This window comes from Pongo pygmaeus, chromosome X (assembly GCF_028885625.2).
Source record: "Pongo pygmaeus isolate AG05252 chromosome X, NHGRI_mPonPyg2-v2.0_pri, whole genome shotgun sequence".
Taxonomy (NCBI): Eukaryota; Metazoa; Chordata; class Mammalia; order Primates; family Hominidae; genus Pongo; species Pongo pygmaeus.
In genome coordinates, this window is record NC_072396.2 from 20,344,354 (window position 1) to 20,370,195 (window position 25,842).

The 25,842-nt window shown below is 42.1% G+C and overlaps 1 protein-coding gene across 12 annotated transcripts in view; it reads right to left on the bottom strand.

The window, feature by feature from the left end:
* SH3KBP1 (SH3 domain containing kinase binding protein 1) overlaps nt 1-25,842 on the bottom strand; it is a 362,174-nt gene that overhangs the window by 291,091 nt on the left and 45,241 nt on the right. For 6 of the 12 annotated variants that reach the window (XM_054471141.2, XM_054471150.2, XM_054471145.2 and 3 more), the window contains exon 2: nt 19,236-19,393. In XM_054471141.2, coding sequence (XP_054327116.1) covers nt 19,236-19,393 — 158 coding nt within the window. Of the gene's footprint in view, nt 1-16,267; nt 16,341-19,235; nt 19,394-25,842 lie in introns of those variants that run through there. The other 6 variants (XM_054471152.2, XM_054471147.2, XM_054471151.2 and 3 more) reach the window with 3 other exon arrangements.

The following is a 25,842-nucleotide window of genomic DNA, read 5'->3' on the forward strand; positions in this document are numbered from 1 at the left end:
TACACTCTAGCCTGGGCGACAGAGCAAAAACAAAAAAGATTTTGTTTTTGGTATGATATCTAAGATCTCTTCACCTAGGCCTAGGTCCCCAAAATTTTTGCCTATGTTTAATTCTAACACTTTTATAGTTTTATGTTTTACATTTAAATCCATGATCCGTTTTGAGTTAATTTTTTTAATAAGATGTTAGATTTAGGCCGTTTCACTTTTTTTGTCTATAGATGTCCAAATACTCCAGTATCATTTGTTGAAAAGGCTATCCTTCCTCCATTGAATTGCTTTTGCCCTTTTGTCAAAAAGTCACTTGGGCATATTTGTGTAGGTTTATTTCTGGGTTCTCTAGTCCATTCCTTTATCTATATGTGTATTCCTGTGTCAATACTAGACTGTCTTGATTACTATAACTATTAAAGTAAGTCATAAAATTGGGTAGATTCCTATTTTGCTCTTCTTTTTCAAAATTGTTTTCAAAATGTTTTGACTATTGTAGCTCTCCTGATTTCCTTTATAAATCTTAAAATAAACTAGTCTATAGCTACAAAAAAAAATCTTGCTGGAATTTTGATAGAAATTGCATTAGATCTACAGGTTAATTTGGGGGAATCAACATCTTTACCACATTGACTCCAATCCATAAAATATGGTATGTCTCTCCATTTATTTAGATCTTCTTTGAATACTATTAACAACATTTTGTTGTTTTCAGCATACACATCCTGTACATGTTAAGTTTATACCTAAGTATAGTCATATGCTGCATAACATTGTTTTTGTCAATAATAGACAACATATACATCAATGGTCCCCATAAGATTATAATACCACACTTCTATTGTATTAAGTATCTTTTTTATATTTATATATGGTTTTTTGTTTTTTTGAGACAGAGTATTGCTCTGTTGCCCAGGCTGGAGTACAGTGGTGAGATCTCAGCTCACTGCAACCTCTGTCTCCCAGGTTCAAGCGATTCTCGTGCCTCAGCCTCCTGAGTTGCTGGGATTACAGGCACAGGCAACCATGCCCAGCTCATTTTTGTATTTTTAGTAGAGACGGGGTTTCACCATGTTGGCCAGGCTGGTCTCGAACTCCTCACCTCAAGTGATCCACCCACCTTGGCCTCCCAAAATGCTGGGATTACAGGTGTGAACCACAGTGCCCAGCCAATATTTAGATATGTTTAAATATGCAAATACTTACCATTGTGTCATAACTGCCTACAGTAACATGCTGTGCAGGTTTGTAGCCTAGGAGTGATAGGCCATACAATATGGCTAGGTGTGTAGTAGGCTATACCACCTAGGTTTGTATAAGTATACTACTCTATGATGTTCACACAACAACAAAATCACCTTACAATGCATTTCTGAGAACATATCCCTGTTGTTCAGCAATGCATAACTGTATTTCAATTATTTTGGGAGAGACTGTACATGGCATTGTGTTTTTAATTTCAGTTTCCATATGTTCCTTGCTAGTATCTAGAAATATTGTGTGTTTGATCTTATATCCTGTGACCTTACTGCACTCACTTATTCTAGGAGTTACTTGGTAAATTCTTGGGATGTTCTACTGGAGAATCACGTCATCTGCAAATAAGATGTTATTCTTCCTTTCCAATTCATATGTCTTTTATTTTTTTCTCAACTTCCTTTCCAATTCATATGTCTTTTATTTTTTTCTCTAGCTAGGACTTCCAGTATTACATTGAATGAGACTGGTAAGAGCAGACATCCTTACCTTATTTCCCCATTCTCAGGGGGAGAGTATACAGTCTTTCACCATTAAATATGGTGTTAACTGCAGCATTTTTGTAGATGCTCTTTATCAAGTTGGGGGAGTTCCTCTCTATTCCTAGTTTGCTGAGAGTTTTTATCATGAATGGTGTTGAATTTTGTCAATTTTTTTCATTAATTGATCTGACTATGTGATTTGATTTTTTTCTCCCATAGCGTGTTGATATCATGGATTACACTGATTGATTTCCAAACACTGAAGTGGCCTTGCACATCTGGAATAAACCCCACTTGGTCATAGTATATAATTCTTTTTATAAGTTGCTGGATTGTTTTGCTAATACTTTGCTGAGGACTTTTGTGTCTATGTTCTTGAGGGATATTGGCCTGCAGTTTTCTTTTTTGTGCTGTCTATCTGGTTTTGGTATTAAGGTAATACTGGCCTCATAAAATTAATTGGGACACATTCCCTCCTCTTCTATTTTCTCGAAAAGATTATGCAGAATTGGTGCTAATTCTTTAAATGTTTGGTGGAAATTATGACGAAAAACCTCTAGGCCTGGATATTTCTTTTCTGGAAGCTTTTACATGACAAATTCAATTTCTTTAACAGTTAGTTATAGGACTATTGACATTATTTCACTTTGGGTAAGTTTTGGTAGTTTGTAGTTTTCAGGGAATTGGTTCATTTCATCTAAGTTGTCAAATGTATGTACATATAATTTGGTATTCTCTTATTGTCCCTTTAATAGCTGCAGAATCTGTAGTGGTATCACCTGTTTTATTCCTAATATGCTAATTTGTGTCTTCTTTTTCATCTTTGCCTGTCTTCTTAGAGGTTTATCCATTTTATTGATCTTTTTATTTATTTATTTTGAAATAGGATCATATTCTGTCACCCAGGCTGGAGTGCAGTGGCACAATCACAGCTCACTGCAGCCTCAACCTCCCAGGCTTAAGTAATCCTCCCACCTCAGCCTTTTGAGTAGCTGGGACCACAGGCATGCACCACCACGTCCAGCTAATTTTTTGATTATTATTATTATTTTTTGTTTGGAGAGATAGTGTCTTGCTATGCTGCCCAGGCTGGTCTCAAAGTCCTGGGCTCAAGTGATCCTCCCACTCCCACTTCCCAAAATGCTGGGATTTCAAACATGAGCCACTGTACCCAGCCTATTGGTCTTTAAAGAACTGGCTTTTTCATTGATTTTCTCTGTTGTTTTTCTGTTTTCACCTTCAATGATTACTGCTCTTATCTTCATTATTTCCTTCTTCTGCTTGCTTTCAGTTTATTTCACTTTTTCTAGTTTCTTGAGGTAGGACCTTAGATTATTGATTTGAGAACATTCCTCCATTCTAATGTAAACTTTAGTGCTATAAATTTTCCTCTCAGTACTGCTTTAGCTGTGTCCTACACATTTTAATATGTTGTATGTTCATTTTCATTCAGTTCTATGTATTTGTTTAATCTTTTTGAGACTTCTTCTTTGACCTGTGGATTATTTAGAAGTGTGTGATTTGATTTCCAAGTGTTTGGAGGTTTTCTGATCTTTCCATTATTGACTTCTAACTTGATTACTTATGGTCAAAGAACACCTTTTTTATTATTTCAATTCCCTTAAATATATTGAGGTTAGTTTTATGACCCAGGATATGGTTTAACTTGGCAGATATTTCATGGGTACTTGAAAAAAAATGTGTTTTCTGCTGTTTCTGTGTAGGATATTCTGTAAACATCAATTACAACTTCTTGGTTGATTATGTTGTTCAGGCCTTCTATACCCTTGCTGATTTTCTGTTTAGTAATTCTGTCAAGTGCTGAGAAAGAGATGCTAAGTTGCCAACTATAACTGTGTACTTGTCTATTTTCTAGTTCTATCAGTCTTTGCTTCATATATTTTGCAGCTCTGTTGCTTGGCCCATACACATTTAGGACTGCTATGTCTTCTTGGTGGAATGACAATTTTATCATTGTGTAATGTCCTTCTTTGTCCCTGGTAATTTTCTTTGCTCTCTGGTCTACCTTATCTGATATTATATGTAGCCACCCCTGCTTTTTTAAAGTTAATATTTGCATAGTATGTATTTTCCACCTTTTACTTCCAACATGCCTATATCAATATAATTGAAGTGAGTTTCTTACAAACAGCATACAGTTGAGTCAAGTTTTTTTTAATCTATCATCTCTGTTTTTTAATTGGTATATTTAAAACACATATTGACATGTTAGGACTTACACCTGCCATTGTATTATTTGTTTTCTGTTTGTTCACTCTGTTTTTCATTGTTTCCTTTTTCTTGTCTTCCTGTGGGTTACTTGTACATTCTTTAGAATTTCCTTTTATTTATAGGCAGTTTTAGTATATCTCTTTGTACAGTTATACTTTTAGTGATTTTTAGAGTTTTTTAGTTATTACAATATACATATGTAACTTATCACAGACTACTTCGATCAACATTTTCCTATTTCAGTGAAGTGTAAAAACCTTACTTCCAGTTAGGTTCTTTTACGTCCTCCCCACCTCTTAAATATAATTTTCTTGCATATTACCTCTCTATATATTGGATACCATACCAGATGATATAATTTTTGCTTCAACCATCAAACATGTTTTTAAAAATTAATGATACAAGCCGGGCACAGTGGCTCACACCTGTAATCCCAGCACTTTGGGAGGCCAAGGCAGGTGGATTACCTGATGCCAGGAGTTTGACACCAGCCTGGCCATCATGGTGAAACCCTGTCTCTAGTAAAAATACAAAAATTAGCCAGGCGTGGTGGTGCACACCTGTAATCCCAGCTACTCAGGAGACGGAGGCAAGATAATCACTTGAACCTGAGAGGCAGAGATTTCAGTGAGCCAAGAATGTGCCACTACACTCCAGCCTGGACAACAGAGCAAGATTCCGTCTCAACAACAACAACAACAACAAATTAATGACACATACCCTATACTTGGCCTGCTATACATACTCCCTATTTTTACCCATTTGCTGTTTTCTCCTTTCTGAAATTCCAAACTTTCTTCTGTTACCATTTCTTTTATGTTTAAAAAACTTTTTTTTTTTTTTTTTTTTTTTTTCTGAGATGGAGTCTCACTCTGTCACCCAGGCTGGAGCGCAGTGGCACGATCTCGGCTCACTGCAAGCTCCCCCTCCCAGGTTCATGCCATTCTCCTACCTCAGCCTCCCGAGTAGCTGGGACTATAGGTGCCCGCCACTATGCCTGGCTAATTTTTTTGTATTTTTAGTAGAGATGGGGTTTCACCGTGTTAGCCAGGATGGTCTCCATCTCCTGACCTCGTGATCCGCCCGTCTCAACCTCCCAAAGTGCTGGGATTACCAGCATGAGCCACCGTGCCCAGCCTAAAAAACTTTCTTTAGGCATTATTTAAGGATAGGTCTCCTATTGATAAATTCTCTTAGTGTTCCTTCATCTGAGAATGTTTTCATTTTCTCTTCATTCCTTAAGGATATTTTCACCAGACAAAGAATTCAGAGTTAATCTTTCTTTTCTTTCAGCCCTTGAAAATGTTGTGCACTTCCTTCTGGACTCCACTATTTTACAGGAGAAATTCATTGTCATTCAAATCATTCTTCCTTGTAAGTATATGTCATGTCTCTCTTGCTGCATTTTCTTTGCCTTTCATTTTTAGAAGCTTGATTAGTATGTATCTTGGCATAGATTTCTCTAGGTCTATCCTGTTTAGGTTTTGCTCAGCTTCTGGATTCTGAAGATTTATGCTTTTTGCCAAATGTGGTGAGTTTTCAGTCATCATTTCGTTCAATATTGTTTATTATCATAACCTTCTCTTCTCCTTCTGGAATTCCGATGACATAAATGTTAGATCTGATGTTATTATCCCATAGGCCTCTAAGGCTCTGTTCATTTTTTACAGACTATTTTCTATCTGTTGTTCAGACTAAGTAAATTTCATTGATCCATTTTCAAGTTCACTGATTCTTTCCTCTGTCATCTATTATTGAGCTCATCTGGTGAGCTTTTTAACTTGTTTATTTTTTGGTTCAATAACTTCCATTTTTAAAAAACCTATTGATTTGCTGAGATTTTCTAATTTTTCATTTGTTTCAAGAGTGTTTGAAATTGCTTATTAAGGCAATTTTATGACAGATGCTTTAAAACCTTTGTCAGATAATTCCAACATCTGAGTCTTCTCAGTATTAGTATCTGTTGATTGGCTTTTCTCATTCGAGTTGTGATTTTCCTGGTTCTTGGTATGACAACTGATGGTTTAAATTGTATCTTGGGCATTTGGGTTATTATCTTACAAGACTCTAGATACTATTTAAATTTTAGCAGGCATTAACCCTATTGAGGCTAAGTACGCATATTCTGGGCTATTTTTGTTGGCTGCAGTTTTAACGATAGTTTGATTTCAGAGCCCTTGCAGTACTATTCTGGTCTGCTTCATCTCTGTTACTTAGAGGTCATTCTGAAAACCTGGGTGATATTCTGTGTTAAAGTTTCTATTGCTAAACTTTTTGGCATGTTTGTTCTAGTCAGATTCACATGCAGGTGGGTTAGGAGTTGTTTGCCCAGGACTTCTAATGCAGGCAGGGAATATTCCTTTAATTAATTCCTTTCTTCAGCTCCCTCGTCTCCAAGATTTTCCCCATTCTCTAGTGGGGAAGGGGAGCTGCCTACCACTGCTGAGTGGAAGGATGGGGATGGAAGTCCAGAATCCCCAGTCAGTCTCCCCTGACGACATGCCAGCAGATGAGGGAATGCTGCCATGGGTTACCTAAAACAACACCCATTTTTTATCTCACAGTTCTGTAGGTCAAAAGTCCCGATAGGCTCAACTGGGTTCTTTGTTCACTCAAGGTCTCACAGGCCAATATCAAGACGTGAATAGGCTAGACTTTTATCTGGCGGCTTGGAAGAATAACCCACTTCCAAATTCACTAAGGTTGTTGGCAGAATCCAGCACCTTGCGGCAGTAGGTCTGAGGTCTCCATTTCTTTCCTGGCTGCCAGCCAAGGTCTACTCTCTACTCCTATAGGCTGCCCATTTCCTTCTTACATGACCCCTCCCTCTTCAAAGCAGCAAGTCCTCCTCTGACTTTCTATTTTGCCACTAGGCAGGAGAAAGTTCTCTGCTCTTAAGGACTCATGTTAGGCCCACCTGGATCACCTCCCTGTTTAAAGGTCAATTGTGCCATATAACATAACAAAATCACTGGAATGATAGCTCATCACATGTACAAGTTGTGGGGACTTAAGAGTAGAATCTTGAGGACCATTGCTAGAAATTGTGCCTACCTCACTACCACCAGGTAGAGAGTGGGATAGAGAATCATTGAGTCCAGAAGTTCCGCAATTAGAATGTATTAATTCTCTTTGGTTTTTGTTTTTGTTTTTTGAGATAGTCTCACACTGTTGCCCAGGCTGGAGTGCAGTGGCACAATCTCGGCTCACTGCAACCTCTGCCTCCCAGGTTCAAGCGATTTTTGTGCCTCAGCCTCTGAGTAGCTGGGACTACAGGCATGGACCACCATGCCTGGGTAATTTTTGTATTTTTAGTAGAGACAGGTTTCATCATGCTGGCCAGTCTGGTCTCGAACTTCTGACCTCAAGTGATTCGCCCGCCTTGGCCTCCTAAAGTCCTGGGATTACAGGTGTTAGCCACCACACCCAGCCAGAATGTATTAATTCTAATGGACTTAAATCAAGCACTGTTTACATATCACTATGTTCTTTGTGTATTTGTAGTAAACTCTTAAAATAATTTCCAGCATGATTGTGTTTACTTATATATTCACTAATATAGCTATTAATACTTTATTCATAAAGCTACTTTAGAAATAAGATGAAAATATTTTCTAATTGAAGTCACCAGCTACCAATTCATGTTCTTGAGAAAAGAAACTAGAATTAAAAACATGGTACTGCCCTATCGGTACCATTGTGCAAAATGAATGCCCAAGCTTTAGATCAAGCAGCAGAATCACCTGAACATTTTAAAAGATTCTAAGGCTTCTATCCCTACTCCTGCCCCCACCACAAAATTCTGATGATATAGTGCACCTGGAGCAGAACTAGGTTAGAGACACACTGACATGGAGTCGCTGTGGGAGCCCCAAGCTTAACAAGTTTAAATATCCAGTAATGATCACGGTGATATCTCAGATGGTTTAGATTTTTATCTGGTAGAAAGCTAAGGGTTAAAACACATGATCTTAAAGTCCCTTTCCCAGCTAAGATTCGATAATCTTGCCATTAAGAAAATAAGATTCCATTATGCATAATCACCACGATCAACTCAGTCAGGGGATTAAAACTCACTGAGGTCACAGCTCTCCCTGAGTCACAAGACCGCCCCCCTCCACCACATTTTCTGCACTACAACAGTTACAAAGCCTGAAGAAACCGCCAAATGATGTGGGTTCTTATTGGTAACACACTTGTACTTAATTACTCCAGACCCTACTTGGAATAACATTTCTCACAACAGAATCTAACAGGTTCCAGTTGTTAGTTTTAGAAATTGTTTTTCTGAAAGAAAACTGTATGTTTAAAGTTTCAAGAATAATTTGAGCTGGAATCGGTTGGTTTTGAGGGCCCCGTGGATGGGGAACAATTGGATAGTCACACATCTTGATTATTTACCACTGATAGAAAAGACAGTCAAACTCCTTCTAGAAAGCATAGCCTGCTGAACACTGCAAAACGATGTGTGCTTACAAATTAATAATAATGAAATATTTTCCCTAATTGCCTTAATTTCAGAATTTGTAGGAAAAAACAACACAAGCCCATAAATCCAGGCAAAGGTTGTTCTTTTGAGTTGAAAGAGCCAACTTTTGAAGAGAATTCTTTAAAATGCAGACAGAAATAAGTTAAATACCATGATTCCACCTGAATGGACACTTGGGGAAGGCATATTACAGCAGACAATAATGGTGAAGAGCACAGTCCTGTCAGGACAATTCAGACACCCAGATGATGCTGCCCGCTTGAGCTCAGGTTGCAGAGCCAGTTGGCCTGGATTCCAATGCTCTCTTTGCTCCTCACTAGTTTGTGTGACTGTGAGTATGGCTTTTAACACTGATATGCCTCAGTTACCTGTCATAGAGTGGTAGAAGAATTTGATGAGATTAAAAAGCATGGAAAGGGGCTGGGCGCGGTGGTTCATGCCTGTAATCCCGGCACTCTGGGAGGCTGAGGCAGGTGGATTGCTTGAGACCAGGAATTTGAGACCAGCCTGGCCAACATGGCAAAACCCCATCTCTACTAAAAATACAAGTATCAGCCAGGCGTGGTGGTGCACGTCTGTAATCCCAGCTACTCCGGAGGCTGAGGCTCGAGAGCTGTTTGAACCTGGGAGGTGGAGGTTGCAATGAGCCCAGATTGCGCCACTGCACTCCAGCCTGGGTGACACAGTGAGACTCAATCTCAAAAAACAAACAAAAAAACATGGAAAGGGCTTGGCCTCCTTCCTACCTGGCATACAGTAAGGGCTTAACAAATTTTGGTCACTGTACACAGACAGACATGGGTAGATTATACATACAATGCCAGGCAGCCAGTAAGCCTTGAATAGAATGCAGCCATTATTACTCCATAAAGTAACACAGCCATCAGGGCCAAAAAGCTAACTGTAGGTTCATTTAGCACATTCTAACAGTTGCCGGATGAATTCAGCCAGAAACTTCTCAGGTGGCATTTTAATCCAGAACATCTTTACAGAATATCTTTGTAGAACAATGTTTAAAGCACAGAATTCCCAAAGGCAGGTCATAGGAGCTAAAACTATCATCCTCTAGAAGTTACATTTGTGACAATATTCCATTCAGTCCATCTCATTTGAGTTTATATCCTCTGGTGCCTAAGACACAGCAGATGCCCACATGCCCAAGGACACCAGGACTAAATGTTGTGAGCAAGATGAGGCTCTGCACATTATAATACATACCTGGGCAGGGCACGGTGGCTCCCGCCTATAACCCTGGCATTTTGGGAGGCCAAGGCGAAAGGATCACTTGAGCCCAGGAGGGTAACCAGCGTGGGCAACATAGTGATACCCCCATCTCTACAAAAAATTTTTAAAAAAAACAGGTGAGGTGGTTACATACGTATAGTCCCAGTTACTCGGGAGGCTGAGGTGGTAGAATCACCTGAGCCTGGGAGGTTGAGGCTGCAGTGAGCCATGATCATACCACTACACTCCAGCCTAGGCGATGGAAGGAGACACTGTCTCTAAATAAACAAATAACATAACATAACATAACATAACACACCCAGAAAAATTACTGCTACCTTGTGAAGACAGACAAACATCTTGAAAACAATCATCCATATAATTCACAAAATTAATGGCCCTTGAGTTTAAAGTTTAAAGAAAAGTGAAATATGCTTAAAGAGATCCATGTCAGGGTCTTTGAATGTAGAACAGTAACCTGAAAATCTCTACTTTATGACACTTGTTGAAGTAGATTTGTGATCCCTTCATAAATCAAGAAGAACAAAGTAACTGTGAGCTTTATCTCAGAGTGGTACAATTAGGCAAAATACTGGCCTTTTGCCTCATGGATCAAAAAAGAACAGCCACATTCACCAACCACTTTAAACAAATATCAAAATGGGCTCTAAATGTGCCAAAGAGAGATCTAAAACACCTAGCAAATGAAAGCTGAGGCCACGGCAAGCGAGCTGTGAATGGTTATGCTCAGCACACATAGGACATGCAAGCTGCAAGTGTACACACTTCACCCATCAACAATTGGACAGGCAGAGGGGAAAATGTATTTTTGCCCAACACATATAAAAACAGGCAGAGAAAACAGCTTACTTCCTCACAGACAGTCAGATAAATTTAAAGATCAACAAGCATATTCTTTTAAATCCTATCATAGCTTCCTGCCTTCCACATGTCTATCTGTGAGCTACAAAATGTTGAGGGCCTGTGTCCTGTTGAACTTTATCAAATGTCCCCTAACAGAGAAATGTCCCCTAAAAGAGCAGGCAGACACATGCACATCAGCCCGAGCTATAGTTTCAAGGCTTTTTTCTTTTAAAATTCATTTGAAAATGTATAGCTGTGGGTCCCTTTCAGGAGAACTCAGAAAAAAAGGCTGCTTATACATGCTTTGCTTGACTAAAGAACAATGTTGTCTGGATCTGAGGGTAAGATTTTAAAAGGAAGATACTGGTAATTAAATCCAACATGGGAAAATTAACCCCTGTGAAAGAGTCCACATCTACCTGAAATAGGTGACTGGCTTTCTGTTTTAGGTAGCAGTCTGAGGTCCCAGAAGCGCAGTCTTTTTTTTTTTTTTTTTTTTTTTTTAATTAAATGACTTTAAGATATCATCCTAGTTTTTCCTATTATTGTACTCCATATTATGGTCTGTTAAACAAAAACAAAAAAAAAACCCAAAACTTAGAAACTAGGCAAAAAAGATGATCATGTGACCTTTTAATGTCATGCTATTGCATTTTTAATAAGCACTCCCCGCCATCCCCCGCCAGGAGGGTCATCTGACTCTGAAAATGTAACTTGATTTAACTAACACTACTAGGATATTTTACAATCCTATAAAAGTCAGAAGATAATGTAGAAAAATGATAAGGTATGCTGTTTTCTCTTTTTTCTTTTCTGGTAGAGATGATAACCCCAGAGGTAAAGATTTTATTGTTCTCTAAGACATGAACCAGTTTTGAACCTAACTTAGCAATCTTATTTGAACATTCCTTTTTCCACTGAGGTTTTTTTTTTCCACTGAGTTCCTCATATTCTCACTGAGCTCGTTTTGTTATTCTGCTAGTTCCCTCATTAAATAAGTTCAATGAAACTTTGACACATGTTCTTTGTATGTTTTTAACAATATAAGAATAGGCCTGGCATAGTGGCTCATACTTGTAATCCCAACACTTCGGCAGGCCAAGGCGGGAGGATCACTTGAGCCTAGCAGTTCAAGACCAGCTGAACAACATAGCAAGACCCGCCCAGGCACCGTGGCCCACGCCTGTAATCCCAGCACTTTGGGAGGCTGAGGCGGGCGGATCGCTTGAGCGCAGGAGTTGGAGACCAGCCTGGGCAACATGGTGAAACCCCGTCTATACAAAAAATACAAAATAATTACCCAGGTGAGGTGGCATATACCTGTGGTCCTAGCTACTTGGGAGGCTGTGGCAAGAGATCACCTGAGCCCAGGAGTTTGAAGCTACAGTGAGCTATGATCCCACCCCTGCACTCCAGCCTGGGTGGCAGAGCAAGACTGTCTAAAAAAAAATTAAAAAATAAATTAAAAATCAGTCTTTGTTAGTTCCTGGGGCCCAATAATCAAATTATCACTGGGAGATTGGGTTCTGTGCATCAGGATGCCTCAGCAGTTATATTCATAGGTGGCCACATTATGACAAGATTCAGGCTGATTAGCTAAATTGACTAGTGTGGCGCAAATGAGGCTCCAGGCATACGTATGGCACCTCCTCCCCTCACTCAATGGAAGCCACAACTTTACACAGAGAAAAATCTACAGGTTGAAAGTCAGTGACAGCAGCAATTCCACTCTTACATGTGTGTATATGCAAGAGCAATTAGTGCTAATGTCCATAAGACAACATACAAGAATGTTCAGAGCCTCTATCAATAAAATCCTCAAACTGGAAACAACCCAAATATCCATCAACAAAATATTAGATAAACAAATTATGGGATATTCATCATAATGGGATACTATACAGCAAGAACAAAGTACCGACGTATGCAAAAACATTTTGTTGTGCACCAGTCATATATAAAAGTACACATATTGTATGACTCCATTTATATAAAATTCTAGTACAGGCAAAACTAATGTATGATGATCAATTCCCGAGGGGGAGAGGAATCATTGGGAAAAGGCTTGGTGGAACTTTCTTTTCTTTTTTTTTTTTTTCTTTAATGAAAGCAAGTTTATTAAGAAAGTAAAGGGGCTGGGCACAGTGGCTCATGCCTATAATCCCAGCAATTTGGGAGGCCGAGGCAGGCGGATCACAAGGTCAAGAGATCGAGACCGTCCTGGCCAACATGGTGAAACCCTGTCTCTACTAAAAATACAAAAATTAGCTGGGCATGGTGGCACGCGCCTGTAGTCCCAGCTACTTGGGAGGCTGAAGCAAGAGAATCCCTTGAACCTGGGAGGCAGAGGTTGTAGTGAGCCAAGATCTCCCCACTGCACTCCGCCTCAAAAAAAAAAAAAAAAAAAAAAGAAGAAGAAGAAAGTAAAGGAATAAAAGAATGGCTACTCCACAGGCAGAGCTGCTGGAGCTGCTGGTTGCCCATTTTTATGGTTATTTCTGGATTATATGCTAAACAAGGGGTGGATTATTCATGAGCTTTCCAAGAAAGGGGTGGGCAATTCCCGGAACTGCGAGTTCCTCACCTTTTCAGACCATATAGGGTAACTTCCTGTCATTACCATGGCATTTGTAAACTGTCATGGCACCGTTGGGAGTGTAGCAGTGAGGATGACCAGAGGTCACTCTCATCACCATCTTGTTTTCGGTGGGTTTTAGCCGGCTTCTTTACTGCAACCTGTTTTATCAGCAAGGTCTTTATGATCTGTATCTCGTGCTGACCTCCTATCTCATCCTGTGACTTAGAATGCCTAACCGTCTAGGAATGCAGCCCAGTAGGTCTCAGCCTTATTTTACCTAACCCCTATTCAAGATGCAGTTGCTCTGGTTCCAACGCCTCTGACATTTCCCCCTTCCTTTTTATAGGCATGGTGGAACTTTCTAGAGGGATAGAAATAGCACTGATCTGGGTGGTGGTTATAGAGGTACGCACTTACGTAGAAACAAAAAAAAAACATCAAGCCATAGACATATGACTTGTGCATTTTACTCTACATAAATTTCATCTTAAAAATGAATACTTTTGTAAAGGGGAGGGATAAAGAAAAATGTATTCCAAAATAAGTGGGTGGGGGCCAGGCATAGTGGCTCATGCCTATAATCCCAACACTTCAGGAGGCCAAAGTGAGAGGACTGCTTGAGCCCAGGAGTTCAAGACCAGCCTAGGCAACATAGTGAGACCCTGTCTCTACACAATTTTTTTTTTAATTAGCCAGGTGTGGTGGCTCACACCTGTGGTCTCAACTACTCAGGAGGCTGAGGTGGGAGAATTGCTTGAGCCCAGGAGTTTGAGGCTACAGTAAGCCGTGATCACGCCACTGCACTCCAGCCTGCGTGACAGAATGAGACCCTGTCTCAAAAAAAGACATGGGTGGGGAGAGAGAGAAAGAAAAGAAAGAGAAGGGAGATTTTAAAAGATTCTTCTTCCATATTTACAATAAATAAATAAGGACAAACTAAATAAAAGAGAGACAAACCTAAAAAGGCATGTGGCCTAGCTGGGTACATTTCTGCATGATGAAAAATAGCCCGAGAGCTGACAAAGCACAGGTATCTTCTTAACAATGGGATGGCCTGCTACTCAGTATACCAGGGGAATGGCTGGTATTTTTCTCTTGAGAGACTGAGACAGCACTGAGACGAAGGTGGATACGAATCCCAACACTCTGGAGGAGCATGCTCAAATGGGATACTGAATAACGATCTGCTAAATGAAACAAGAAAATGTTTGGCAGGGCATGGTGGCTCACGCCTGTAATCCCAGTATTCTGGGAGGCCGAGGCGGGAGGATCACTTAAGGCCAGAAGTTCAAGACCAGCCTGGGCAATATGGCAAAACCCCATCTCCACTAAAAATACAAAAATTAGCCATGTGTAGTGGTGTGCACCTATAGTCCCAGCTAATCAGGAGGCTGAGGTGGGAGGATCACTTGAGCCTAGATCGACACTACAGTAAGCTGTGAACATGCCACTGCACTCCAGCCTGGGCAACAGAATGCAACCCATCTCAAAAAAAAAAAAAAAAAGAAAATGCTTAAGGTAGGCTCTCTGACAGTGGTAACATGGACAGAAAGGCTTGTGGGTATAAAAATGGGATTCCTGACCGGGTGTGGTGGCTCACACCTGTAATCCCAGCACTTTGGGAGGCTGAGGCAGATGGATCACCTGAGGTAGGGAGTTCGAGACCAGCCTGACCAACATGGAGAAACCCTGTCTCTACTAAAAATACAAAATTAGCCAGGCATGGTGGCGCATGCCTGTAATCACAGCTACCCGGGAGGCTGAGGCAGGAAAATCGCTTGAACCCAGGAGGCGGAGGTTGCGGTGAGCCGAGATTGCACCATTGCACTCCAGCCTGGACAATAAGAGCAAAACTCCATCCCAAAAAAAAAAAAAAGGGATTCCACAAAATTACCCAATTCCATCTGGGGACACATTATTCTTACACTAAACAGGACATGCATAAAGTCACTTTCAAAAGTGCACACCTATGCCAATATGATTACTATTACTTAAAGATGAATTTTCAGCTTTTAGAATTCTCTACAGAGTCCTGGTTATTGTTTAACTCCACTGCATCCACCTACTGAATTTTCAATAATAGGCCTAAAACATTTCCAGTGGGTGAAGACTTGAAAATAGACTCAGCCATCTGAAAGAATAGAAGTTTCTTTTTCTGCCAAATGTGACAGCTACAAGTAGCGCAGCCCCAGCCACTCCTGCTACATCCTTTCTGCCCTAGGTAGAACAAGCATCTCTCAAGAGCATGTCTTCCCCTCCCTGGAAGTGCTCCAGCTGAAACTAGAGGACACCTGAGCAGGTGAGTGCAGGGCAATTCAGGCCCAGAGGAGAGGACCCATTCCCTCGCCCAGTGACCAGCACTGCGGCACACTCACTGAGGGGCTGGCCACTGTGCTAGACAATTTCCAGCATTCTCTGGTTTAATCCTCTGAACAGGCCGATGAGGTAGTCGGGTTCTCAAAAGGAAACAGATGGTCCACTCGAATTAGGGTAATCTCAGGTGGGATTAATAGACTTTCACACGGTGGGTGAGGTATAAAGAAAGCCCAAGGTGGTAGCCCGGGACTCAAAACAAGGAAGCCCCCAGACCTGAAGGAATGAGGAGAGAGGGGTAAGGAGGAAGGTGAGCCTGACTGGAGCAGCCACCCATCCCGTGAGGGACACGGCCAGCCCAAAATCCACATGAGCAGGGAGCTGGCAGGATAACCGCCTCCCCCCGCCCCTCAATCTCACTCACCTCCCTCCCTCCCTGCCATCTCCCACCAGGGCTTCCCTTGAGCCAAAGCCCATGGGAAGCCACAGGACAGGAGCCTGCTGCCATGCCCACACTGGCCTAGCCCAAAGCAGAGCAGGTGGGGCAATGCGGAGACCTTCTGGTCAAGACATCACCTCCATTTCACAGCAAGGAGTCCTCTCCGAGCAGGGGGAGGGTCAGGTTCCAGCTCTCGCGTGGGCAGTTCCTACACTGCATTTCCCTGCCCTGGTTCCCTCCACAGTCACTGACAGCGCGCCAGCCCTATGCTATGAGCAAATTCCATAGGCTTTCTCAGTGCCTTCCAACTCAGTTCTCTGAATCTGTAGATTTGTGGTTTAAAATCAGGTGACACTAGGCCAACAAGACACATTAAAGGTGTTCAAAATACGACCTACCCTCAAAACTGGAGCTGATGCTGCAGTCCCTTCTCCTTCCCAGGCTCCTCCTCTCTCTTTCCCATGGTCCTCCTCTCCTTCCCACGGTCCTCCTCTCCTTCCCACAGTCCTCCCTCCTTCCCAGGGCCCTCCTCCCTCCTTCCCACAGTCCTCCTTGCCTTCTCACATTCTTCCTTCCTTCCCAGGGTCCCCCTACCTCTTTCCCATGGTCTTTCTCCCCTTCCCACAGTCCTCCTTCCTTCCCAGGGTCCTCCTCTGTCTTTCCCACAGTCTTCTGCCCCTTCCCACAGTCCTCCTTCCTTCCCAGGGTCCTCCTCCCTCTTTCCCACAGTCCTCCTCACCTTCCCAAAGTACTCCTTCCTTCCCAGGGTCTTCCTCTCTCTTTCCCATGATCCTTCTCCCCTTCCTATGGTCCTCCTTCCTAGGGTCCTCCTCCCTCTTTCCTACCATCCACCTCGCCTTTCCACAGTCCTCCTTCCTTCCCAGGGCCCTCCACTCTCTTCCCCACAGTCCTGCTCACTTTCCCACAATCTTGCTATCTTTCCCACAGTCTTCCCTCCTTCCCAGGGTCTTCTCTCTTTCCCACAGTCCCCTTCTGTCATTCCTTCTTCCTTCATCTTCACTCTAACCACTGCCCCTTTTATCTGGAAAAACCCTCCTTCCACACTAGAATGCAGCTCAACTTCAGGGATGCTCCTTTCCTAAAACTGGGGTCTTTGTTGGGATATGCAAAAGAACTCCCATTCACACCTCAAAAGAGTCCGTGGTGGCCCAGATGCAGCACTTTCCCACTCTTAAAATGGGAGAGAGTGGCTGGATTCAAGTGTAGTCCAGTGGGGGGAAAGCCTATATTCCTACAACTCCAGAAAGCAATGTTTAGTAGCATGTTCCCTACAAAACTCTCCCCAGCCTTCTCACACCAAAGAGAAAAGAAAACAGAAATGCTAGCAGGATCACCCTGAGACAAGATCCTAAAGAAAGATTTAAATAGGTTCCTATTCATTTTCGACTCTGAAAGGGTAGTGACTGGAAGTCCAGCGTCCATCACACATTTTTCATCAACAACCCCTTGTCATAAAAAAACTCCTCCCACCCAGCCCTCAGGGCTCCTTTGGCGGGGGTCACCTGCTTCTCTGGGCCCAAGGTTCCCCATACTACCTGTCTCCCTGTATCCAAGGCACAGTCCTCTTAAGTATTATCTGGTAACACGGAGACTACAGCAGGGGACCTGGGGACTTCTGCATGCAGGTCTTCCCACTGAGGACAATCCATTCTTCTGAGAACAATCCATTCTTCTCCAGTATGAGATAGAAAGTTTATGGCACGGGGACTTTTAGACCTAGTTAATATTTCCCATGAGGAACAGCCTCCAGGTGATCCTTTTCTACCCAACAATTCAAAGTATTACTTACAACTGTGTGGTAATTTATTAATATGAATGAGTTACATTTTTATAATTAACCTGTAGATGACTTCTCCAAAAGGCATAATTTTCAAAACATTACTGAAGAAGTAAGTCTTGTTTAATGCTTCATGGACATAAAAGGGTAAAGGAAAATAATATTGCTCCTATCAAAAAGGCAATATGAGCTGGGCATGGTGGCTCACACCTGTAATCCCAGCACTTTGGGAGGCTGAGGTGGGCAGATCACTTGAGGTCAGGAGTTTGAGACCAGCCTGGCCAATATGGTGAAACCCCATCTCTACTTAAAAAAAAATACAAAAATTAGTCGGGCGTGGTGGCACATGCCTGTAATCCCAGCTACTCAGGAGGCTGAGGCATGAGAATCATTTGAACCTGGGAGGTGGAGGTTGCAGTGAGCTGAGATCGAGATCATGCCACTGCACTCCAACCTGGGCAACAGAGCAAGACTCTGTCTCAAAAAAAAAAAAAAAAAGGCAATATGAATACAAAGGTGGAAAACATTGAATAATTTGAATTCTATATTCATTAATTCATTTAAAGCATTCCATAATTTGGATTCTACATTTATTTATTTGTTTGTTTATTTATTTAGAGACAGGGAGTGCTCTGGCATGATCATGGCTCATTGCAGTCTCAACCTCCCGGGCTCAAGTGATCTTCCCACCACAGCCTCCCAAGTAGCTGAGACTACAGGTGCACACCACCATGCCTGGCTAATTTTTTTATTTTATTTTTGTAGAGACAGGGATCTCCCTATATTGCCCAGGCTGGTCTCAAACTCCTGGGCTCAAGTGACCCTCCTGCCTCAACCTCCCAAAGTGCTGGGATTATAGGCATGAGCCACCATGTCTGGCTGAATTCTACATTTAATTTGTTATTTAAGTGGTCAAAACTGAGTTTTACCTCCATTTTGCAAGGAATAGAAAAGAAGTAAAATTCTTTTAAACTCCCAAAGCAAATAAACAAGTAGATACAACAATTTAACAAGCTTTACTATTTTTTTTTTTTTTTTTTTTTTTGAGACAGTCTCGCTCTCTTGCCCAGGCTGGAGTGCAGTGGCACAATCTCAGCTCACTGCAACCTCCGCCTCCCAAGTTCAAACTATTCTCCTGCCTCAGCCTCCCAAGTAGCTGGGACTACAGGCACATGCCACCACGCCTGGCTAATTTTTGTATTTTTTTTAGTAGAGATGGGGTTTCACCATATTGGCCAGGCTGGTCTCAAACTCCTGACCTCAAGTGATCTGCCCACCTCAGTCTCCCAGAATGCTGGGATTACAGGCGTGAGCCACTGCGCCCAGCCTTAGCATATCCTAAGAAGTGATACATAGTGGAAAGAGATCATCCTGAGCCTTAAAAAAGCAATTTCAAAACAAGGATCCCAGATACCAAGGGCAAAATTATACATGCTTCTCTTGATATCACATAGGAGGTCAAGCCATTCCCTAAGAGAGTTCATGTAATTCATCCTCAAGCGCCCCCATAGACTTTGGTCAGCAGAGCCCACACAGGAGACAGGAAAAGGGTTTTGCTTTGTACTCACTCTTACAAAGTTGTCAGGGAACAAACCTCTCCTGCCGTTGATCTGTCCCTCCCACCAGCCTCCATCCTCCTTCCTGATGTTGGTGATGATTTCACCCACGCTGATCGTCAGCTCATCATCGTGCTGGGCCTGGTAGTCAAACTCCACTATGGCCTCCACTGGAAGGAACAGGGAAAACAGAGTAATTTAGGTCAGACGTTGGAGAAGGCTGAGGTCCAGTATCCCTTGAAGGCCAGTAAAGTAACATTAAAGGGACTTCCCCTCTAGAAATATTCAAAATAACAGGGCCACACACAGTAACCCAATTTTGGTTAACCCGAAGCCTATAGCACAGAAACCACAAAGTGCTGGTCCGTGGTCAGGCACAGGCAGGGTGGCCTACAGGTCTTGGGGCCAGCAGGCGCTTCAGAGGGGAAGCTGCATGATGACAGCCAGCTAACAACATTTGCCCCACCCAGAGGGTGTCCGGCATTGTCTCCCTGAGCTCAGAGTACAGACAACAGATGTCAGTTTGACTTCTGGGTCTCCCATCCCCCGCCAATACTATGTGATGCTAACCTCTCTGGGTCTCAGTTGTACAAAATGTCAAAGCTAATAATTCCTATCTGATATGGTTTGGCTGTGTCCCCATCCAAATCTCACCTTGAATTGTAGTTCCCATAATCCCCAAGTGTTGTGGGAGGGACCCAGTGGGAGGTAATTGAACTATGAGGGCAGTTACCCTCATGCTGTTCTTGTGATAGTGAGTGAGTTCCCATGAGATCTGATGGTTTTATAAGGGACTTTTCCCCCTTTTGTTTGGCATTTCTCCTTCCTGCCACCATGTGAAGAAGGATGTGTTTGCTTTCCCTTCTGTCGTGATTGTTAAGTTTCCTGAGGCCTCCCCAGCCATACTGAACTGAGTCAATTAAACCTCTTTCCTTTATAAATTACCCAATCTTGGGTATGTCTTTATTAGCAGCACGAGAACAGACTAATACACCATCCTACAGAGGTAACACCCATCTTGCAGCGACAATACGTGTAAAGACAGGTGGTATAGAGGGCCTGGTTGGCCAAGCCAATGTCTCAGACCGCCTACATCAGAACCAAAACTGCCCTCTCAACAGATGAGCTCTTACGCATCAATTCCATGTTACATTGTTTTCCTGATCTATGGCAATCTCTCATACTTGCTAATGAGCAAAGGCAACAGGTAAGAAAGGTGGGTCTTCTCATTGACAAAATGCCAATGCAAATTAACAGCATTAACCAATCCAAAAATTAGTTAACTTATGCAATTCATTTAGAGTGGGCTTCTCCTCATGACCACCTCAATATGAAACAATTTCATAACCCTTTTTTTTTTTTTTTTTTTTGAGATGGAGTCTCACTCTGTCACCCAGGCTGGACTGCAGTGGCGCAATCTCAGCTTACCACAACCTCCACCTCCCACGTTCAAGCGATTCTCCTTGAATGCATGCCACCCCACCCAGCTAATTTTTGTATTTTTAGTAGAGAGGGGGTTTCACCATGTTGGTCAGGCTGGTCTTGAACTCCTGACCTCAGATGATCTGCCCGCCTCGGCTTCCCAAAGTGCTGGGATTACAGGCGTGAGCCACCATGCCCAGCCACCTTTTCCTTTTTTATTTGCAGATCCGTATGAATGAATGAATGAATGAATGGCAAATGAATAAATACAAGGAAAGCAAAAATTAGATAAAACCCCAAGTGGTGAATTATCAATTCAGAAATTATGATAAAATAATGGAAGAGGAAAAGTTAAATGAGCTCTGTAAAGCATGCATATGCTAAAATTAACTCAAAATAGTTCAGACGTAAGTGTAAGAGCTAAAATTGTAAAACTTTTTATAAGAATGGATAGGAGAAAATCTTAATGACCTTAGGTTTGGCAAAGATTTCTTAAATAGGAGACAAAAAGCACAAATGAGTAAAAAAACAACAACAACAACAAAAAAAAACCAACTTCAATACACTGAGATAGGTTTTAAGCATCCATTGAGATGATGGGAGAAAAAAATTACAATGTCTATTCATTTTGTTTTAACTTTAAAAAAGTAATAATTCAACTTCTCTATTGTTCCATTGACAGAATGACACAGGCTCCTTCACCCAGTCTCCAGGACACACAGTCAGGGATCCTTCAAGGAGCAGGAAGCAGCCAGAGGGACAGTGGAATCAAGGAGTACCACCAGAGCAAGCACTAGCATTCCATGTGATGCTAACTTCTGTAGGTCTCAGTTGTATGTCAAAGCTAATAATTCCCATCTGATATGTCTGACTGTGTCCCCACCATGGGGTACCCTGCAGTTCTCTGGTGCCTCCTGGTAAAGCCTCCTTATGGCTATGACCCCTTCTTGCTGAAATCACCCTCACAAAGTGGGTCAGCTGCTTGAAAAGATTTGTGTAAACAAAGTAGGAGCTGTAGACAAAACGAGGCCAAGTGCCAAGAAAATGGTAGAGCTGGCCGGGCGCGGTGGCTCATGCCTGTAATCCCAGCACTTTGGGAGGCTGAGGCCGGCGGATCATGAGGTCAGGAGTTTGAGACCAGCCTAGCCAACATGATGAAGCCCTGTCTCTACTGAAAATACAAAAATTAGCCGGGCGTGGTGGCGGGTGCTTGTAATCCCAGCTACTCTGGAGGCTGAGGCAGGAAAATAGCTTGAAACCGGAAGGCGGAGGTTGCGGTGAGCCAAGATCATGCCACTGTACTCCAGCCTGGGGAAAAGAGCGAAACTTTGTCTCAAAAAAAAAAGAAAAAAAGAAAAGGAAAAAAAAGAAAGAAAGAAAATGGTAGAGTTGCCACTTCAGCTTCTGCTGGGAGCTCTTTGCCCGCCACATGGGGAAGACACATCAGCTCTTACGGGGAGATGGCCCCCAAACTCTCAGTTATCAAGATCATTCGTAATATGGATTTCTTTCCACCCTTGACATTGGTGTAAGTGTGGAACCATCAGGATTAGCAAGATATTTTAAAACTATGTACCTGAACCATGAAGAAAATGTCTTCATTTTTCCACCAATGTCTAAAGTCATACAATACTCAATTTTATGTGTTTCAAAAGTTTGTTAAGCTTAATAATAACAGTGTAGGAGCTTCTCTGGGGTTTCCTTGATCTTCAATTAGTACAGGAATATATGTACACAATCTATACATAATTAAGAAGATACTAAAAAAAAAACAATTTTTTTTTTTTTTTTTAGACAGGGTCTGGCTCTGTTGCCCAGGCTGGAGTGCAGTGGCACCATCTCAGCTCACTGCAACCTCCGTCTCCCAGGCTCAAGTGTTCCTCCCACTTCAGCCTCCCAAGTAGCTGGGACTACAGGTGCACACCACCACGCCCAGCTAATTTTTGTATTGTTTGTAGAGACAGGATTTCACCGTGTTGGTCAGGCTGACTTCAAATGTTCTGCCTGCCTTGGCCTCCCAAAGTCCTGCGATTACAGGCGTGAGCGACCACCCTGGCCATTGCCCTTTCTTTAAACGCAAGTAATCATGCACAGCCTCCTTGCCTTCTGGCCACAGTTAGGCCCTGACTGCGTCCACATCACCTTCCAAGCTCTTCTAGACCCAAGGCCTCCCTGGCCCCTGCCACTGAGGCAATCCCAAGCTGTGTCTTGTCTTCCCTGTGAGCCCCTGAATGCCTTCTGGGTATGGATCACCCTTAGTTCTGCTGGGGCCACTTTAAGCATCCATGACATGCAGTAGGTGCTCAATAAAGACTTGATCAACTGACCGCTCAGCTTGCATTTTATGATGATAGACCGTTCCCAGCCCAACAAAGGTGCTACTAAAATGTCAAGTGTCAATCACATTTTGCAAATTGAGTCATATTCTTCCGTGCACTAAGGGAGCTTGCTATTTAAAAGATCCTGTGGTTAATTCTTTTGTAACATGAATAATTACTTCCTGCTTTACCTTTCCTGTCAAGATGAATTTTTTTTACATATCAGGTTTCTCTAAGAAGAGGAAACCTGTGGCTTTGTTAAGAGCTCATAAATCATGAGGATATGTCTCTCCTACCCACTCTAAGGGCTCTTTCCAGTGCCCTCTGCAAGCCTTTGAAAGGTTTAGAACTTTGCTGTCCAATACAGTGTCACTGCAAATGTGGCTAATGACTACTTGGAATGTGGCTAGTCTGAACTGACGTGTGCCGTAAGATACATCCCAAGTTCCAAAGACTTGTTTAGAAAAAAATAATGTGAAATAGCTCATCATTTTCACATCAATTGCATGTTGAAGTGATGTTTTAGATCTGCTGGGTTAAATAAATATATTATTCAAATTAATTTTACCTTTTAAAAATTTTATTAATGTGACTACTAGAACATTTAAAATGACATGTGGCTTGTATCACGTCTCTATAGAACAGAATGGTTTAGGATACTACTTGGCAAACAGGTGGTGAAGATCTTGGATGATACAAGCACAGCCAAAATTATATCACAAGAGCCCAGAAGAAAGTCTGTGCCCCCAAAACCCATTTCCTTGCCTTCGAGAGGCTGCAGGTAACTGCAGGAAGGATGAAACATTACCTATGATTTTTTTTAAGTGGTACCCTTTGAGAAATTACCTCTGGGCATGAGCAGAAAATTAAAACATTAAGCTAAATAAAATACATCAGAGGTGTAATTAGGATAACAGTAAACAAAATCCCATATTTAAAGATACCATAAATTACAAAACTTAAGAACATCTCCCCGTCAGAAAAATACCACCCTCCAGCTGTCTGCTGTGCCAAAAGCCAGCCTCTACAAGTTTGCTACATCTACAGTCACTGCAAAAACCAATGCTACAGTTAATCCCGTGTTACAAAAAGATAGAGCCAGGGGAGATAAGAGATCTGCTTAGAAATGCAAAACACTTCACCCTCCCCTATCTCTACCTTCAAACTTGCTGGAATGTCTCCTCCCCCAAAGATAAAATGGGTGGTTTTTAACTGTGGGTTGGCTAAGCCAGCTGCCTAGCAGCTTCTCAGGGCCAGCTTCTCACTGTGGCGGTGGTGGTGGCGGTGGTATATCCGTGGCCCTGCTCTGTGACCCAGTCCCTCCCTACCTCCCTCTGCTCACTGTCCTTCCTCTCTCCTAGGACCAGTTCACCTCGCTATAATTTCACACTGACTTACCCCAACTAGACTGCAACCTTCATCTGGGAAAAGCCCTTATCTTTGCCAGGATTCTAAATCCCTCACCTAGCATCCTGTCTGCTTCAATAAATATTTGAATAAACCAGAAAGCATGAAGGAGAATGAAAGTTTCCAATTAATTTCCTCTGCTGTATACACATATACACAATGTCGCAGAGGTCTCAGTGCAGTAAGCTTTAATAATTTCAGAAGTAGAAATGTTACACACTTACTGCTTTTGCACTTATTCTGTTCTGTGAATTCTGAAGAATAAATTTTTAATTTTAGTGTTTTGTTTCAGTCCTCTGAAGAGCATAGAAAATCAAGAACTAAGTTTTTGCCAAAAAAGACTTCACCAAAAAAGATCATGAGTACTGATCATTAGAGATGGAAAGAACATCAGATATCATCTAATTTTTTTTTCTAAATTTTACAATTAGGAACTGAGGCCTAAAAGGTTCCATGACTTAGGCTTAGAGACAATGAGAGGTAAATAATGGCAGCATCAAGCCCAGGGCTACGTTCTCCTAAATTATGGTCCACTGGAGAGAAGGAAGGATTTAAAAGAGAAAGCAAAGAAACCTGAGACCAGCGAGATACAGACTTTCACACCATTGATGCGGGCGGGGGGGGGGGGGGGGGGTCTCTTTTTTTCTTTCATGTATAACAGTTTCCAGAATACCCAGAAAAAGTTACACCAGTCAGGAACATATAAAAAAAAAAACCTATGTTCAAATCTAAAAAGACAGAAAACCAGTCAGTGGCTGCCTAGGGCCGGGATGGGAATGGGGATGGACTGCAGATGGGTATGAAGAATCTTTTTGGGGTGACAGTAATATTCTCAAATTAAATTGTGGTGAGAGTTACAGGATGCTGTAAATTTACTTGAAAAGTATTAAACTGTACACTTAAATTGGGTGAAATTTTATACCTCAGTGCAGCTTTTACAAATAAAAATTGGCCAGGCGCAGTGGCTCACGCCTGTAATCCTAACACTTTGGGAGGCCGAGGCGGGCAGATCACAAGGTCAGGAGTTCAAGACCAGTCTGACCAACATGGTGAAACCCTGTCTCTACTAAAAATACAAAAATTAGCTGGGTGTGGTGGCATGTGCCTGTAATCCCAGCTACTCAGGAGGCTGAGGCAGGAGAATAGCTTGAACCCAGGAGGCAGAGGTTGCAGTGAGCTGAGATCACGCCACTGCACTCCAGCCTGGGCGACAGAGCAAGAATCCATCTCAAAAAAATAATAATATTAAAATTAAAAGTCTAAACAATATCTATCTAAGAATTTATTATTGTAGATTTTCAGTCATTGAAGTGGTAGACTGTGTTTGTGCCCTAGCAGGAGAACACTCCCCATGCAGGGAGGGGAACTGTTTGGGGGAACTTCCCCTCCACCATGAGATAGTTTGATGGGACTGTCCATCAACATGCCCTGCCCTCTGCCAGCCAATGTATGGCATAGGACCCAACTGTGAT